Source organism: Delphinus delphis, chromosome 18, assembly GCF_949987515.2.
Source record: "Delphinus delphis chromosome 18, mDelDel1.2, whole genome shotgun sequence".
NCBI lineage: Eukaryota > Metazoa > Chordata > Mammalia > Artiodactyla > Delphinidae > Delphinus > Delphinus delphis.
Window position 1 is genome coordinate 50,569,334 of NC_082700.1, and position 18,900 is coordinate 50,588,233.

The 18,900-nt window shown below is 40.3% G+C and overlaps 1 protein-coding gene across 6 annotated transcripts in view; it reads left to right on the forward strand.

Annotated features, from left to right (window-relative positions):
• The window catches only part of SCEL (sciellin), a 147,351-nt gene that overhangs the window by 12,402 nt on the left and 116,049 nt on the right, over window positions 1-18,900 (forward strand). For all 6 annotated transcript variants that reach the window (XM_059995656.1, XM_059995659.1, XM_059995657.1 and 3 more), the window contains exons 2-3: window positions 2,458-2,519; window positions 3,192-3,309. In XM_059995656.1, the coding sequence (XP_059851639.1) occupies window positions 2,477-2,519; window positions 3,192-3,309 (161 nt within the window). In that variant the 5' untranslated portion in view covers window positions 2,458-2,476. The remainder of the gene's footprint in view (window positions 1-2,457; window positions 2,520-3,191; window positions 3,310-18,900) is intronic.

Below are 18,900 nucleotides of genomic sequence, written 5' to 3' on the forward strand. Positions count from 1 at the left end.
ATCTCTGCAAGTGTATCACCAGATATACACTCAGCATTCTGCCCACCTCAGAATCCCAGTTCAATCAGCTACGAACCTTCCAGGTCTTTACCAGTTCAGGAAAAGAGTTTATCAGAGCCCATTTAGAAACAGGAAGTAGGTTAGCCAAGAACCCAGAGAATCAAGGCCAGACTGAGGTGAAGTGAACAAGTAGTTCAGACTGAAGTTTGCATGCCTCTTTTCCTCCCATTTCTGCCAGAGTTTTAGGGGCCTCCAAATACAGTGAGACAGTGGCCACCCCACAATCCCTGCGTGCCCAGGACCCAAATGCAAGGCTGTTCCATCTCCTTCCCACACCTGACCACATCTCATCTTTACGCTTAACGCTTTCCAAGGTGATAGAAGCACGAAGTTAAGAATTATTGAGCACTTACTCTGTGTTGGGCAATAATCAGACACTTTACATATGTCATCGAACTTGATCCTCAAAACAGTCCCAATTCACCTCATTTTACAGATAAGGGAGCTGAACTGTAGCATCCCCAAGGTGACACAGTCAGTAAATAGCCCACTTTACATGCAGGTCTTTCTAATTTCACTAAGACCTTCAGACTCAGCGGAGCGAACAGCGGCTGGTCTTAGGCTGGTTGTTAGTCTTAGGTTGGGTCCCCTAGAAGCAGTGCCTGGGAGGACTTTGGGTGCCTGTGACGTATGAAGGGTATTCACTCAGAAGAAAGGAGAAAGGGAAGCAGGGAGGGGAGGAAGGGAAGGAGCTGAGCAGCGATGCGCCCCCTGCTAGCCTAGCTTCTGCCACGGTGAGTGCTGAAGCACCAGTCACCTGCAGGACTGGCTCGACGTTCCAGGGCACTCAGTCGCTGGCTGCAGGTTCAGTGGATAAGGAGGGTGTGTAACTGGCAGCCCCACCAGTAAGGGCAATTCCCCAGATGAGGTGCAGCCGTGAGCCCATAGTGCCGAGCACCAGGCTGTTAAAGTCACCAGCAGCTGCCACTTCTCACCGACTCTAGGAGCATTGATATTCTAAATGAAGATCCTAGGGAAACCATGCCTTGATCCAGAGGAATGCATCTTTACCACTTCAAGTCCTATGGCAAGTTACCGTAGGAGATACTTTTGGACCAGAGGGTGGGAGATGGGGGCTTTAGAATCTCCACGTTATGCCTATAAACTGCTGTCTGATGATACAGCTGTAAGTCTCAACAGCATTTATAGTTTAACAAAGTGATTTTTGTGTACATTATTCATTTGATCATCACAACCTTATGAAGTAGATGGCAGGTTTCATTAGCCCATTTTACAGAGATTAAGTGGTTCAATCGCAGAACTTTGATGTCATAAAGCTGGACCTAGGGCTTGCTTCTGACTTGAGATGGAGGGCCCCTCCAACATTCCATACACTGTCTGGTGGGATGAAATCTGCAAAAAACATAATGCCCCACCTAGGGTGACCAGCCCAGTCCTGTTTGCCCAGGACTTTTCCAGTTTAAAAACTGCAAGTCCCACATTCAGGGAATCTCAGGGCTGACTTATCTGTTAAGCAGAAAAGGCCACACCTGGGACCCTTTTAGGGGCCCACAAAAGGGTCCTAATTTTAATTCCTTTTAACAGCAGAAGAAAAAACGAATACTATAACAATAATGAATATGTATTAACAAAGCCAGCCTGGATTGTTATTCATCATTATACCAACACAGTCATAAAATATAATTTTTAATTTTGTATGTGTATGCATGTGTGTGCATGTGCTTGTGTGTGAAGGAAGAGGCCATCGAAAGAGAAAGTGCCTAAGACTCAGTGTCATAATGCGGCCCTGAACGCACCATCATCCCAGGCAAACTGGGAATGAGAATCACCTCAGTCCCTTAGCAGCTTGGCAGTAGCAGTTCATCACAGCTGAGAATCTTAGGGCTTTCGCACACAGGGATTACCTAAAACCACCCGTGCTTCCCAAGATCTGTGATTTCCGTGCTCTGGCTGCTTCCCTTCTAAACACATATCAGTTGCCTGGGTTCACTTTGGCTTCCCCAAAGAAGGAGCTGATGAGCCCTTCTGCATATTGTGCTGTAAACTCCATGTCTCCGTCTCCCTGTTGACCTGACCCGATACTTGTCTTACTTATCTTTTTGTGTCTCCAGCTCCTGGCTCAGTGTCAAGCACTCAATGCATATTTTTTCATTGAATAAATGAGTTAATTGATGGCCTGATTCAGCCGATTGCTTGTCCTATAACACAGGGGACACTAAGTACTCCTGACTTCAGTTTCCTCATCTGTAAAATAAATGCATTGGAATAGATGAACTCTCAGGTTCTTAGGGGTCACTTCATATCATGTATTCATTATACCAGATTATGTGACTACCAATGTCATTGAAAAATGTGTCTCGTTAGCAATGAATGAGTCCCTTGTTGATTCTTTGTCGAGTCATTACTGTGTTTTCCCCATCCCCATTTTTCTTTTAGATCCTTACTGGAAGGCAGCATGTCCAATTTTACCTTGAGAAAAACATCTCCCACAGGAAATGGTAATGTAGATGATGTTTCCCTTACTCAGAGAACTTAAAAATAGGAGAAAAACAACGCACAGGTCTTTTTTTTTCCATGTAGCTATGAAATTCTTAGAAGCAACCATCCAATTTAATTAACATGGCCGAAGTTAGGCTTAAGAAAAAAGTAAGAGTGCTATAGATTTTACTCATCTAATTGCAATTCAAAATTTTCTTTTAAAAATCAAGTGTGTGTGACCTTCTGTGCTTTTGGCTCCCGTGAGATCAAAGAATTAAGTTATTTATAATCAGAAGCATCAGGACTTACTGTTGTTCACTAGGTACTTCTAAAACAGTCTCGTGTGTCCTTCTGAGGCACATTTCTTTTTGAGCAAAATGGCCAACCCACTAAACCCGGTATTGGTTTTTCCCAGGCCTGTGGTTCTACACTCCCAGGTGTGGGGCAGGGCTTCATGGTGTGCACGAGCAATTTCAGTTGGCACCTGAGCAGTTTTATAAGTTATCTTTGATGATGGGGTGTGGGATTTGTTCTTTCTTGCCGGTGCATCTTACTTTGAAACAGTACTGGATTTGCCAGCCTAGAAGAGTGATGCTGGCCAATCAGATGCTCCTCTCAAGATTTCCAAGTAATAAACACACACTCAACTCCATGCAACTACATCTCTTGTTGTTTCATTTTTCTGTTGATAGATATGAAGAGTACCACTCAGGGGACTACACTGAAGCAACAGGGTTTTCACAATGTGAACAAAAGAAGGACTCTCTTACAGGATAACAGCTGGATAAAGGAACGTCCTGAAGAAGAAAAGTAAGAGCGTGGGTGGGTGGGTGAGTAGAAAGAGCCATTCTCCATTTGGGAAACTAATGGCGATGTGGAAATTGGATACATTCCTTCTAAAACCCTTTGTTGCTTGGCCTTATGTTTGGTAAGATTTAGTAAGCATAAATTCGTTACATCAGATTTTTAAGAATATCTCTACCATTGTTAATATTCACATACCTAAAAGAATAGGAGTAATTAGTGAGAAAAAAGTAGGATTTCGCTGTTATAAATGGCATAGACATTGGTGCCTACTTGATAATCTGAAAAAAAAAAAAAAGGCATTCCAATTTCCAAAAAGGTAATATTTAAGCCATGGTAACGAGATTCCTGGTGCCTGAGGTCAGTTGAAACAAACACAAGTATGATTCCAAGTTTACAAATTTAATAATAATTTATCTAAAATTTCCTTATGTGCAAGTAAAACCGATCAATCCTCAACTCATTTTAGTCCCCACTGGTCGTATACCTCTAGGTAGGGAAAGGTGGTAAAGGCAGTATCACTTTGTAAGAGAAAACACTTAACCATCACGAAAGTATTTTCTGCTTTAAGCATTGTTTCTATTAGCTGTATGTTTAAAGATCTGAAGACTATTAACCTAAGCATATCACCTCATTGCCAACATAGATTTATAATAGGCATTTGTCCAGCCCATATATATTTATTATAAATTGTGTATATATATGTATATACATACATATGCATATGCATATGTCTTTGATTCCCTCTTATGTGTCCGGCTAGATACTAGGTACTTTACGTATAAAGCATCACTGAATCTCATAGCAATCACATGAGGTAGGTATTACATCCTCATTTTTACAGAGGAGGAATCTGAGGCTCAGAGAAGTTAGGTAACTTGTTCAAGAGCACACAGCTATTAAGAGGTGGAGCTGAAAGTAACATGACCCATTATCTTCCCATTACACCAATGGTTCTCAGTCAGGGACAATTTTGTTCCCAGGGGATGTTTGGCAAGGTCAGGAGACATTTTTAAATGTCAAAATTGGGGGGTACTCCTGACATCTAGTCAGTAGAAACCAGAAATGCCACTAAACAACCTACCAGGCAGAGGACACACCTCACAACGAAAAATTATCAAACCCATAATGTCAACAGCACTGAAGTAGGGAATCCCTGCATTACAGGATAATTCCTCTAAGCTTTCTACTAAACTGTCCATACATGGTTGTTTGAGGAGTGTACTTGTAACTGTTAAACAAAAATGTCTATTAAATTCTGTTATTAAATTTTATTATTTTAAGGAGCTATAGGGTTATTTGGAGACTCACACTAAGTTTTGGAGCTAGCATTCTTAGAAAACAATCATTTCTTTCTATAAAGCAACATTTACTGCTTCTGTTGGAAGCTAATATGACATTTCTATTTTTCCATGGTGGTAGAATGATATCAAAGGTAGATCACAAATTTTGGGTTGCACAAATTTGCACAGATGTGGGGCAATAGACAATTTAGATGGCTAAGACAATTTATACTCAGTAGAAGACAATTTAGATGGCTAAGACAATTTATAGTCAGTAGAAGTGATGGTTTTCTGCCAGACATGCTTCCTTAAAAAGGCCCAAGGAAGCCAGCTTGGCTGGCATGACAGCTGCTGAGTGAAGGGGAAATTGGCTCTGATGCTTTCCCCACGCCTGCTGGCCCAGTAGTGGGCTACGTGCTATGTATTTTTCTTCAGGCAGAAATGCGTCTGGTGTCTGCTACTCTCCCACAAGTTTAGGGAGGGGATCCCAGGGAGATGGAGAAGTTCTCTTGGCATCTTCAAGGGTATATATTCGCTGGAATTGTTTCAGTTTCACTGCTCATCTTTCTTTAATTATCTACTGCAGTTCTTTTATAGCTTTACTGTAAGTGGTTCCAGAGTGTTGAGTAATCAGAACCAGGAGAAATGTGATATTTCAGTATTGGTTGGGTTGACATGGAAAGGTTCTGATACTTATTCTCTGCTTTGGCTCAAGGCCAAAGTCTCTACTACATGTTTGGACATTTCCTAAAATTGCCTGCACTTTCAGGTCCACTATACAAAGTAAGGAAGACATAACTTCAGGATCTTATGTATGAAGTTCTATTGAAGGGTTGACCAGTAGGAAAAGGGAAAGTTTGGAATAAAAAGATCACTCTTGTCACTTGCTAACTTTTTAGCCTTAGGAAAGCCACAGAATCCCTGATCAATTTTCTCATCTGTGAACTGGATATAAGTGTATCCCCTGCCTAATTTATAGGGTTATTTTAAGGACCAAACAGAGCAAAGTATATAATCTCATGGTTCAAAAATAGGCTAAATCTGTGAAAAATCAACCTTCTTAACCACAAATATTGGTACTTATTTTCCTACATTTTGTCAAGGGAAACTGTCAAGACCAACAAGTGGAAAAATTTCAGATATAATGGGCTTAATTAAATTTAATAACTTTATTGGAGTATAATTGCTTTACAATGGTGTGTTAGTTTCTGCTGTATCACAAAGTGAATCAACTATAAGTATACATATATCCCCATATCCCCTCCCTCTTGCATCTCCCTCCCACCCTCCCTATCCCGCCGCTCTAGGTGGTCACAAAGCACCGCACTAATCTCCCTGTGCTATGCGGCTGCTTCCCACTAGCTTTCTATTTTGCATTTGGTAGTGTATATATGTGCATGCCACTCTCTCACTTCGTCCCAGCTTACTCTTCCCATCCCCATGTCCTCAAGTCCGTTCTCTAGTAGGTCTACGTCTTTATTCCTGTCCTGTCCATAGGTTCTTCATGACCTTTTTTTTTTTTTAGATTCCATATGTATGTGTTAGCAAGCTGTATTTGTTTTTCTCTTTCAGATTTACTTCACTCTGTATGACTGACTCTAGGTCCATCCACCTCACTACGAATAACTCAATTTTGTTTCTTTTTATGGCTGAGTAATATTCCATTGTATATATGTGCCACATCTTCTTTATCCATTCACCTGTCGATGGACACTTAGGTTGCTTCCAAGTCCTTGCTATTGTAAATAGAGCTGCAATGAACATTGTGGTACATGACTCTTTTTGAATTATGGTTTTCTCAGGGTATATGCCCAGTATGGGATTGCTGGGTCGTATGGTAGTTCTATTTTTAGTTTTTTAAGGAACCTCCATACTATTCTCCATAGTGGCTGTATCAATTTACATTCCCACCAATAGTGCATGAGGGTTCTCTTTTCTCCACACTCTCTCCAGCATTTATTGTTTGTAGATTTTGTGATGATGCCCATTCTGACCGGTTTGAGGTGATAACACATTGTAGTTTTGATTTGCATTCCTCTAATGATCAGTGATGTTGAGCATCCTTTCATGTGTTTGTTGGCAATCTGTATATCTTCTCTGGAGAAATGTCTATTTAGGTCTTCTGTCCATTTTTGGATTAGGTTGTTTGCTTTTTTGATATTGAGCTGCATGTGCTGCTTGTAAATTTTGGAGATTAATCCTTTGTCAGTTGCTTTGTTTGAAAATATTTTCTCCCATTCTGAGGGTTGTCTTTTCATCTTGTTTACGGCTTCCTTTGCTGTGTGAAAGCTTCTAAGTTTCATTAGGTCCCATTTCTTTATTTTTATTTCCCTCTCTTTAGGAGGTGGGTCAAAAAGGATCTTGCTGTGATTTATGTCATAGAGTGTTCTGCCTGTTTACTTCTAAGAATTTTATAGTGTCTGGCCTTACATTTAGGTCTTTAATCCATTTTGAGTTTATTTTTGTGTATGGTGTTAGGGAGTGTTCTAATTTCATTCTTTTACATGTAGCTGTCCAGTTTTCCCAGCACCACTTAAGAAAGAAGCTGTCTTTTCTCCATTGTATACTCTTGCCTCCTTTATCTACAATAAGGTGACCATATGTGTATGGGTTTATCTCTGGGCCTTCTATCCTGTTCCATTGATCTATATTTCTGTTTTTGTGCCAGTACCATACTGTCTTGACTACTGTAGCTTTGTAGTATAGTCTGAGGTCAGGGAGCTTGATTCCTCCAGCTCCGTTTTTCTTTCTCAAGATTGCTTTGACTATTCGTGGTCTTTTGTGTTTCCATATAAACTGTGAAATTTTTTGTTCTACTTCTGTGAAAAATGCCATTGGTAGTTTGATAGGAATTGCCTTGAATCTGTAGACTGCTTTGGGTAGAATAGTCATTTTCACAATGTTCATTCTTCCAGTCCAGGAACATGGTATATCTCTCCATCTGTTTGTATCATCTTTAATTTCTTTCATCAGTGTCTTATACTTTTCTGCATACAGGTCTTTAGTCTCCATAGATAGGTTTATTCCTAGGTATTTTTTTTTTCCTTTATTATTTTCTTTTTTTTTTTAACATCTTTATTGGGGTATAATTACTTTACAATGGTGTGTTAGTTTCTGCTTTATAACAAAGTGAATCAGTTATACATATACATATGTTCCCATATCTCTTCCCTCTTGCGTCTCCCTCCCTCCCACCCTCCCTATCCCACCCCTCCAGGCTGACACAAAGCACTGAGCCAATATCCCTGTGCCATGCGGCTGCTTCCCACTAGCTATCTACCTTACTACGTTTGTTAGTGTGTATATGTCCATGACTCTCTCTCGCTCCGTCACAGCTCACCCTTCCCCCTCCCCATAACCTCAAGTCCGTTCTCTAGGAGGTCTGCGTCTTTATTCCTGCCTTACCCCTAGGTTCTTCATGACATTTTTTTTTCTTAAATTCCATATATATGTGTTAGCATACTGTATTTGTCTTTTTCTTTCTGACTTACTTTACTGTGTATGACAGACTCTAGGTCTATCCACCTCATTACAAATAGCTCAATTTCGTTTCTTTTTATGGCTGAGTAATATTCCATTGTATATATGTGCCACATCTTCTTTATCCATTCATCCGATGATGGGCACTTAGGTTGTTTCCATCTCCGGGCTATTGTAAATAGAGCTGCGATGAACATTTTGCTACATGACTCTTTTTGAATTTCGGTTTTCTCAGGATATATGCCCAGTAGTGGGATTGCTGGGTCATATGGTAGTTCTATTTGTAGTTTTTTAAGGAACCTCCATACTGTTCTCCATAGTGGCTGAACCAATTCACATTCCCACCAGCAGTGCAAGAGGGTTCCCTTTTCTCCACACCCTCTCCAGCATTTATTGTTTCTAGATTTTTTGATGATGGCCATTCTGACTGGTGTGAGATGATATCTCATTGTAGTTTTGATTTGCATTTCTCTAATGATTAATGATGTTGAGCATTCTTTCATGTGTTTGTTGGCAGTCTGTATATCTTCTTTGGAGAAATGTCTATTTAGGTCTTCTGCCCATTTTTGGATTGGGTTGTTTGTTTTTTTGTTGTTGAGCTGCATGAGCTGCTTGTAAATTTTGGAGATTAATCCTTTGTCGGTTGCTTCATTTGCAAATATTTTCTCCCATTCTGAGGGTTGTCTTTTGGTCTTGTTTATGGTTTCCTTTGCTGTTCAAAAGTTTTGAAGTTTCATTAGGTCCCATTTGTTTATTTTTGTTTTTATTTCCATTACTCTAGGGGGTGGGTCAGAAAGAATCTTGCTGTGATTTATGTCATAGAGTGTTCTGCCTATGTTTTCCTCTAATAGTTTGATAGTTTCTGGCCTTATATTTAGGTCTTTAATCCATTTTGAGCTTATTTTTGTGTATGGTGTTAGGGAGTGTTCTAATTTCATTCTTTTACATGTACCTGTCCAGTTTTCCCAGCACCACTTATTGAAGAGGCTGTCCTTTTTCCACTGTACATTCCTGCCACCTTTATCAAAGATAAGGTGTCCATATGTGCATGGTTTTATCTCTGGGCTTTCTATCCTGTTCCATTGATCTGTCTTTCTGTTTTTGTGCCAGTACCATACCGTCTTGATTACTGTAGCTTTGTAGTATAGTCTGAAGTCAGGGAGCCTGATTCCTCCAATTCCTTTTTTTGTTCTCAAGATTGCTTTGGCTATTCGGGGTCTTTTGTGTTTCCATACAAATTGCGAAATTTTTTGTTCTAGTTCTGTGAAAAATGCCAGTGGTAGTTTGATAGGGATTGCATTGAATCTATAGATTGCTTTGGGTAGTAGAGTCATTTTCACAATGTTGATTCTTCCAATCCAAGAACATGGTATATGTCTCCATCTATTTATATCATCTTTAATTTCTTTCATCAGTGTCTTATTGTTTTCTGCATACAGGTCTTTTGTCTCCTTAGGTAGGTTTATTCCTAGATATTTTATTCTTTTTGTTGCAATGGTAAATGGGAGTGTTTTCTTGATTTCACTTTCAGATTTTTCATCATTAGTATATAGGAATGCCAGAGATTTCTGTGCATTAATTTTGTATCCTGCAAGTTTACCAAATTCATTGATTAGCTCTAGTAGTTTTCTGGTAGCATCTTTAGGATTCTCTATGTATCGTATCATGTCATCTGCAAACAGTGACAGCTTTACTTCTTCTTTTCCGATTTGGATTCCTTTTATTTCCTTCTCATCTCTGATTGCTGTGGCTAAAACTTCCAAAACTATGTTGAATAAGAGTGGTGAGAGTGGGCACCCTTGTCTTGTTCCTGATCTTAGTGGAAATGCTTTCAGTTTTTCACCATTGAGGATGATGTTTGCTGTGGGCTTGTCGTATATGGCCTTTATTATGTTGAGGAAAGTTCCCTCTATGCCTACTTTCTGCAGGGTTTTTATCATAAATGGGTGTTGAATTTTGTCAAAAGCTTTCTCTGCATCTATTGAGATGATCATATGGTTTTTCTCCTTCAATTTGTTAATATGGTTTATCACATTGATAGATTTGCGTATATTGAAGAATCCTTGCATTCCTGGAATAAACCCCACTTGATCATGGTGTATGATCCTTTTAATGTGCTGTTGGATTCTGTTTGCTAGTATTTTGTTGAGGATTTTTGCATCTATGTTCATCAGTGATATTGGTCTGTAGTTTTCTTTCTTTGTGTCATCCTTGCCTGGTTTTGGTATCAAGGTGATGGTGGCCTCGTGAAATGAGTTTGGGAGTGTTCCTCCCTCTGCTATATTTTGGAAGAGTTTGAGAAGGATAGGTGTTAGCTCTTCTCTAAATGTTTGATAGAATTCGCCTGTGAAGCCATCTGGTCCTGGGCTCTTCTTTGTTGGAAGATTTTTAATCACAGTTTCAATTTCAGTGCTTGTGATTGGTCTGTTCATATTTTCTCTTTCTTCCTGATTCAGTCTTGGCAGGTTGTGCATTTCTAAGAATTTGTCCATTTCTTCCAGATTGTCCATTTTATTGGCATAGAGTTGCTTGTAGTAATCTCTCATGATCTCTTTTATTTCTGCAGTGTCAGTTGTTACCTCTCCTTTTTCATTTCTAATTCTATTGATTTGAGTCTTCTCCCTTTTTTTCTTGATGAGTCTGGCTAGTGGTTTGTCTATTTTGTTTATCTTCTCAAAGAACCAGCTTTTAGTTTTATTGATCTTTGCTATTGTTTCCTTCATTTCTTTTTCATTTATTTCTGATCTGATTTTTATGATTTCTTTCCTTCTGCTAGCTTTGGGGTTTTTTTGTTCTTCTTTCTCTAATTGCTTTAGGTGCAAGGTTAGGTTGTTTATTCTAGATGTTTCCTGCTTCTTAAGGTGGGCTTGTATTGCTATAAACTTCCCCCTTAGAACTGCTTTTGCTGCATCCCACAGGTTTTGGGTCGTTGTGTCTCCATTGTCATTTGTTTCTAGGTATTTTTTGATTTCCTCTTTGATTTCTTCAGTGATCACTTCATTATTAAGTAGTGTATTGTTTAGCCTCCATGTGTTTGTATTTTTTACACATCTTTTCCTGTAATTGATATCTAGTCTCATGGCGTTGTGGTCAGAAAAGATACTTGATACAATTTCAATTTTCTTAAATTTGCCAAGGCTTGATTTGTGACCCAAGATATGATCTATCCTGGAGAATGTTCTATGAGCACTTGAGAAAAATGTGTATTCTGTTGTTTTTGGATGGAGTGTCCTATAAATATCAATTAAGTCCATCTTGTTTAATGTATCATTTAAAGCTTGTGTTTCCTTATTTATTTTCATTTTGGATGATCTGTCCTTGGGTGAAAGTGGGGTGTTTAAGTCCCCTACTATGAATGTGTTACTGTCGATTTCCCCTTTTATGGCTGTTAGTATTTGCCTTATGTATTGAGGTGCTCCTATGTTGGGTGCATAAATATTTACAATTGTTATATCTTCTTCTTGGATCGATCCCTTGATCATTATGTAGTGTCCTTCTTTGTCTCTTTTAATAGTCCTTATTTTAAAGTCTATTTTGTCTGATATGAGAATTGCTACTCCAGCTTTCTTTTGGTTTCCATTTGCATGGAATATCTTTTTCCATCCCCTTACTTTTAGTCTGTATGTGTCTCTAGGTCTGAAGTGGGTCTCTTGTAGACAGCATATGTAAGGGTCTTGTTTTTGTATCCATTCAGCTAATCTGTGTCTTTTGGTGGGAGCATTTAGTCCATTTACATTTAAGGTAATTATCGATATGTATGTTCCTATTCCCATTTTCTATATTGTTTTGGGTTCGTTATTATAGGTCTTTTCCTTCTCTTGTGTTTCTTGCCTAGAGAAGATCCTTTAGCATTTGTTGTAAAGCTGGTTTGGTGGTGCTGAACTCTGTCAGCTTTTGCTTGTCTGTAAAGGTTTTAATTTCTCCATCAAATATGAATGAGATCCTTGCTGGGTAGAGTAGTCTTGGTTGCAGGTTTTTCTCCTTCATCACTTTCAGTATGTCCTGCCACTCCCTTCTGGCTTGTAGGGTTTCTGCTGAGAGATCAGCTGTTAACCTTATGGGGATTCCGTTATGTGTTATTTGTTGTTTTTCCCTTGCTGCTTTTAATATGCTTTCTTTGTATTTAATTTTTGACAGTTAGATTAATATGTGTCTTGGCGTATTTCTCCTTGTATTTATCCTGTATGGGACTCTCTGTGCTTCCTGGACTTGATTAACTATTTCCTTTCCCATATTAGGGAAGTTTTCAACTATAATCTCTTCAAATATTTTCTCAGTCCCTTTCTTTTTCTCTTCTTCTTCTGGAACCCCTATAATTCGAATGTTGGTGCGTTTAGTGTTGTCCCAGAGGTCTCTGAGACTGTCCTCAGTTCTTTTCATTCTTTTTTCTTTATTCTGCTCTGCAGTAGTTATTTCCACTCTTTTATCTTTCAGGTCACTTATCCGTTCTTCTGCCTCAGTTATTCTGCTATTAATCCCATCTAGAGTATTTTTAATTTCATTTATTGTGTTGTTCATCGTTGCTTGTTTCATCTTTAGTTCTTCTAGGTCCTTGTTAATTGATTCTTGCATTTTGTCCATTCTATTGTCCATTCTATCTCCAAGATTTCGGATCAACCTTACTATCATAATTCTGAATTCTTTTTCAGGTAGACTGCCTATTTCCTCTTCATTTGTTAGGTCTGGTGCATTTTTATCTTGCTCCTTTATCTGCTGTGTGTTTTTCTGTTTTCTCATTTTGCTTATCTTACTGTGTTTGGTGTCTCCTTGTTGCAGGCTGCAGGTTCGTAGTTCCTTCTGTTTTTGATGTCTGTCTCCAGTGGCTAAGGTTGGTTCAGTGGGTTGTGTAGGCTTCCTGGTGGAGGGGACTAGTGCCTGTGTTGTGGTGGATGAGGCTGGATCTTGTCTCTCTAGTGGGCAGGTTCACGTCTGGTGGTGTGTTTTGGGGTGTCTGTGGCCTTATTATGATTTTAGGCAGCCTCTCTGCTAATGGGTGGGGTTGTGTTCCTGTTTTGCTAGTTGTTTGGCACAGGTTGTCCAGCACTGTGGCTTGCTGGTCGTTGAGTGAAGCTGGGTGCTGGTGTTAAGATGGAGGTCTCTGGGAGATTTTCGCCATTTGATATTATGTGGAGCTGGGCGGTCTCTTGTGGACCAGTGTCCTGAAGTTGGCTCTCCTACCTCAGAGGCAGAGCCCTGACTCCTGGCTGGAGCACCAAGAGCCTTTCATCCACACGGCTCAGAATAAAAGGGAGAAAAAGTAGAGGGAATTAGTAGAAGTATGAGGAAAGAAAGAAGGAAAGGAGGGAAGGAAGGAGGGAAGGAAGGAAGGAAGAAAGAAAGAAAGAAGCAAAGAAGGAAAGAAGGCAAGAAGGAACGAAAGGGAGGGAGGGAGGGAGGAAGGAAGGAAGGAGGGAAAGAAGGAAAAACAGAAAGAAAGAAGATACAGTAAAAATAAAATAAAGTATAATAAAGTTATTGAATTAAAAAATTCTTAAGTAGAAAAAAAAAAAAGGGACGGATAGAACCTTAGGACAAATGTTGGAAGCAAAGCTATACAGACAAAGTCTTACACAGAAGCATACACATACACCCTCACAAAAAGAGGTAAAGGGGGAAAAATCATAAATCTTGCTGTCAGAGACCACCTCCTCAATTTGGGATGATTCGTTGTCTAAAGGAGGGAAGGAAGGAAGGAAAGAAAGAAAGAAAGGACGAAGGTAAAGTATAATAACGTTCTTAAAATTAAAATGGATTATTAAGAAAAAAATTTTAAGAAAAAACCATGGACGGATAGAACCCTAGGACAAATGGTGGAAGCAAGACTATACAGACAAGATCTCACACAGAAGCATACACATACACATTCACAAAAAGAGGAATAGGGAGGAAAATCATAGATCTTGCTCCCAAAGTCCACCTCCTTAATTTGGGATGATTGGCTGTCTATTCATGTATTCCACAGATGCAGGGTACATCAAGTTGATTGTGGAGCTTTAATCCGCTGCTTCTGAGGCTGCTGGGAGAGATTTCCCTTTCTCTTCTTTGTTCTCACAGCTCACAGGGGCTCAGCTTTGGATTTGGCCCTGCCTCTGCGTGTAGGTGGCTGGAGGGCGTCTGTTTTTCGCTCAGACAGGACGGGGTTAAAGGAGCCGCTGATTCGGGGGTTCTGGCGTACTGAGGCCGGCGGGGAGGGAGGGGCACGGAATGCGGGGCGGGCCTGCGGCGGCAAAGTCCAGCGTGACCCTGCACCAGCCCGAGGCCCGCCGTGCGCTCTCCCGGGGAAGTCGTCCCCGGATCCCGGGAACCCGGCAGTGGCGGGCTGCACAGGCTCCGCGGAAGAGGGGAGTGGAGAGCGACCTGCGCTCGCACACAGGCCCCTTGGTGGCGGCAGCAGCAGCCCCAACGTCTCCCGCCCGCCTCTGGGGTCCGCGCCTCCAGCCGCGGCTCGCGCCTGTCTCTGGGGTCCGCGCCCTCAGCCGCGGCTCGCGCCCGTCTCTGGGGTCCGCGCTTTCAGCCGCGGCTCGCGCCCGTCTCTGGAGTTCCTTTAAGCAGCGTTCTTAAACCCCTCTCCTCACGCACCAGGAAACAAAGAGGGAAGAAAAAGTCTCTTGCCTCTTCGGCAGGTGCAGGCTTTTCCCCGGACTCCCTGCTGGCCAGCCGTGGCGCACTAGCCCCTTCAGGCTATGTTCAAGCCGCCAACCCCAGTCCTCTCCCTGCGCTCCGTCCGAAACCGAAACCCGAGCCTCAGAGCCTCAGCTCGCAGCCCCGCCCGTCCCGGCGGGTGAGCAGACAAGCCTCTCGGGCTGGTGAGTGCCGGTCGGCACCGATCCTCTGTGCGGGAATCTCCCCGCTTTGCCCTCCGCACCCGTTGCTGTGCACTCCTCCGCGGCTTCGAAGCTCCCCCCTCCGCCTCCCGCAGTCTCCGCCCGCGAAGGGGCTTCCTAGTGTGTGGAAACTTTTCCTCCTTCACAGCTCCCTCCCACTGGTGCAGGTGCCGTCCCTATTCTTTTGTCTCTGTTTATTCTTTTTTCCTTTTGCCCTACCCAGGTACGTGGGGAGTTTCTTGCCTTTTGGGAGGTCTGAGGTCTTCTGCCAGCCTTCAGTAGGTGTTCTGTAGGAGTTGTTCCACGTGTAGATGTATTTCTGGTGTATCTGTGGAGAGGAAGGTGATCTCCGCGTCTTACTCTTCCGCCATCTTCCTCTGTCCCTATTCCTAGGTATTTTATTCTTTTTGTTGCAAGGGTAAATGGGATTGTTTCCTTAATTTCTCTTTCAGATTTTTCATCATTAGTGTATAGGAATGCAAAAGATTCTGTGCATTAATTTTGTATCCTGCTACTTTACCAAATTCATTGATTAGCTCTAGTAGTTTTCTTGTGGCATCTTTAGGTTTCTCTATGTATAGCATGTAATCTGCAAACAGTGACAGTTTTACTTCTTTTCCAATTTGGATTCCTTTTATTTCTTTTTCTTCTCTGATTACTGTGGCTAAAACTTCCAAAACTATGTTGAATAATAGTGGTGATATTGGGCAACCTTGTCTTGCTCCTGATCTTAGTGGAAATGGTTTAAGTGTTTCACCACTGAGAATGATGTTGGCTGTGGGTTTGTCATATATGGCCTTTATTATGTTTAGGTTAGTTCCCTCTATGCCTACTTTCTGGATGGCTTTTATCGTAATTGGGTGTTGAATTTTGTCAAAGCTTTTTCTGCATCTATTGAGATTATCATATGGTTTTTATCCTTTAATTTGTTAATATTGTTTATCACATTGATTGATTTGCATATATTGAAGAATCCTTGCATTCCTGGAATAAACCCCACTTGATCATGGTGTATGATCCTTTTAATGTGCTGTTGGATTCTGTTTGCTAGTATTTTGTTGAGGATTTTTGCATCTATGTTCATCAGTGATATTGGCCTGTAGTTTTCTTTTTCTTGTGACATCTTTGTCTGGTCTTGGTATCAGGGTGATGGTGGCCTTGCAGAATGAGTTTGGGAGTGTTCCTCCCTCTGCTATATTTTGGAAGAGTTTGAGAAGGATAGGTGTTAGCTCTTCTTGAAATGTTTGATAGAATTCGCCTGTGAAGCCATCTGGTCCCGGGCTTTTTTTTTGGAAGATTTTTAATCACAGTTTCAATATCAGTGCTTGTGATTGGTCTGTTTATATATTCTATTTCTTCCTGGTTCAGTCTTGGAAGGTTGTCCTTTTCTAGGAATTTGTCCATCTCTTCCAGGTTGTCCATTTTATTAGGATATATTTGCTTATAGTAATCTCTCATGGCCCTTTGTATTTCTGCAGTGTCAGTTGTTCTCATTTCTAATTCTGTTTTTTGAATCTTCTCCCTTTTTTTCTTGATGAGTCTGGTTAATGGCTTATCAATTTTGTTTATCTTCTCAAAGAACCAGCTTTTAGTTTTATTGATCTTTGCTATTGTTTTCTTCATTTCTTTTTCATTTATTTCTGATCTGCTCTCTATGATTTCTTTCCTTCTGCTAACTTTGGGTTTGTTTTGTTCTTCTTTCTCTAATTGTTTTAGGTGTAAGGTTAGGTTGTTTATTTGAGATGTTTCTTGTTTCTTGAGGTAGGATTGTATTGCTATAAACATCCCTCTTACAACTCCTTTTGCTGCATCCCATAGATTTTGGTTCATTGTGTTTTCGTTGTCATTTGTTTCAAGGTATTTTTTAATTTCCTATTTGATTTCTTCAGTGATCTCTTGGTTAATTAGTAGTGTAGTGTTTAGCCTCCATGTGTTTGTATATTTTACAGTTTTTTTCCTGTAAATGATCTCTAGTCTTATAGCATTGTGCTCAGAACTGATTCTTGATAGGATTTCAATTTTCTTAAACTTACCAAGGCTTGATTTGTGACCCAAGATATGATCTATCCTGGAGAATGATCCATGAGCACTTGAGAAGAAATTGTATTCTGTTGTTTTTGGATGGAATGTCCTAAAAATATCAATTAAGTCCATCTTGTCTAATGTGTCATTTAAAGCTTGTGTTTTCTTATTTATTTTCATTTTGGATGATCTGTCCATTGGCAAAGTGGGGTGTTAAAGTCACCTACTATGATTGTGTTGCTGTCGATTTCCCCTTTTATGGCTGTTAGCATTTGCCTTATGTATTGAGGTGTTCCTATGTTGGGTGCATAAATATTTACAATTGTTATATCTTCTTCTTGGATCGATCCCTTGATCGTCATGTAGTGTCCTTCTTTGTCTCTTGTAATAGATTTTATTTTAAAGTCTATTTTGCCTACTATGAAAATTGTTACTCCAGCTTTCTTTTGATTTCCATTTGCATGGAATATCTTTTTCCATCCCCTCACTTTCATTCTGTATGTGTCCCTAGGTCTGAAGTGGGTCTCTTGTAGACAGCATATATACAGGTCTTGCTTTTGTATCCATTCAGCCAGTCTATGTCTTTTGGTTGGAGCATTTTATCCATTTACATTTAAGGTAATTATCAATATGTATGTTCCTATTACCATTTTCATAATTGTTTTGGGTTTGTTATTGTAGGTTTTTTCCTTCTCTTGTGTTTCATGCCTAGAGAAGTTCCTTTAGCATTTGTTGTAAAGCTGGTTTGGTGGTGCTGAGCTCTCTTACCTTTTGCTTGTCTGTAAAGGTTTTAATTTCTCCATCGAATCTGAATGAGATCCCGCTGGGTAGAGTAAACTTGGTTGTAGGTTTTTCCCTTTCATCACTTTAAATATGTTCTGCCACACCCTTCTGGGTTGCAGAGTTTCTGCTGGAAGATCAGCTGTTAACCTTATGGGGATTCCCTTTTATGTTATTTGTTGCTTTACCCTTTCTGCCTTTAATATTTTTTCTTTGTGTTTAATTTTTGATAGTTTGATTAATATGTGTCTTGGTGGCTTTCTCCTAGGATTTTTCCTATGTGGGACTCTGCACTTCCTGGACTTGATTAACTATTTCCTTTCCCATATTAGGGAAGTTTTCAACTATAATCTCTTCAAATATTTTCTCAGACCCTTTCTTTTTCTCTTCTTCTGGGACCCCTATAATTCGAACACTGGTGCGTTTAATGTTGTCCCAGAGGTCTCTGAGACTGTCCTCAATTCTTTTCATTCTTTTTTCTTTATTCTGCTCTGCAGTAGTTATTTCCACTATTTTATCTTCCAGGTCACTTATCCGTTCTTCTGCCTCATTTATTCTGCTATTGATTCCTTCTAGAGAATTTTAACTTTCATTTATTGTGTTGTTTGTCATTTTTTGTTTGCTCTTTAGTTCTTCTAGGTCCTTGTTAAACATTTGTTGTATTTTGTCCATTCTATTTCCAAGATTTTGGATCATCTTTACTATCATTACTCTGAATTCTTTTTCAGGTAGACTGCCTATTTCCTCTTCATTTGTTTGGTCTGGTGGGTTTTACCTTTCTCCTTCATCTGCTGCATATTTCTCTGTCTTCTCATTTTGCTTAACTTACTGTGTTTAGGGTCTCCATTTCACAGGCTGCAGGTTCCTAGTTCCCGTTGTTTTTGGTGTTTGCCCCCAGTGGGTAAGTTTGGTTCAATATGTTGTGTAGGCTTCGTGGTGCAGGGGATGGTTGCCTGTATTCTGATGGATGAGGCTGGATCTTTTCTTTCTGGTGGACAGGACCACATCTGGTGGTATGTTTTTTGGTGTCTGTGAACTTATTATGATTTAGGCAGCCTTTCTGCTAATAGGTGGGGTTGTGTTCCTGTCTTGCTCATTGTTTGGCATGGGATGTCCAGCACTGGAGCTTGGTGGTCATTGAGTGGAGCTGAGTCTTAGCGTTGAGATGGAGATCTCTGGGAGAACTCTCGCCAATTGATATTACGAGG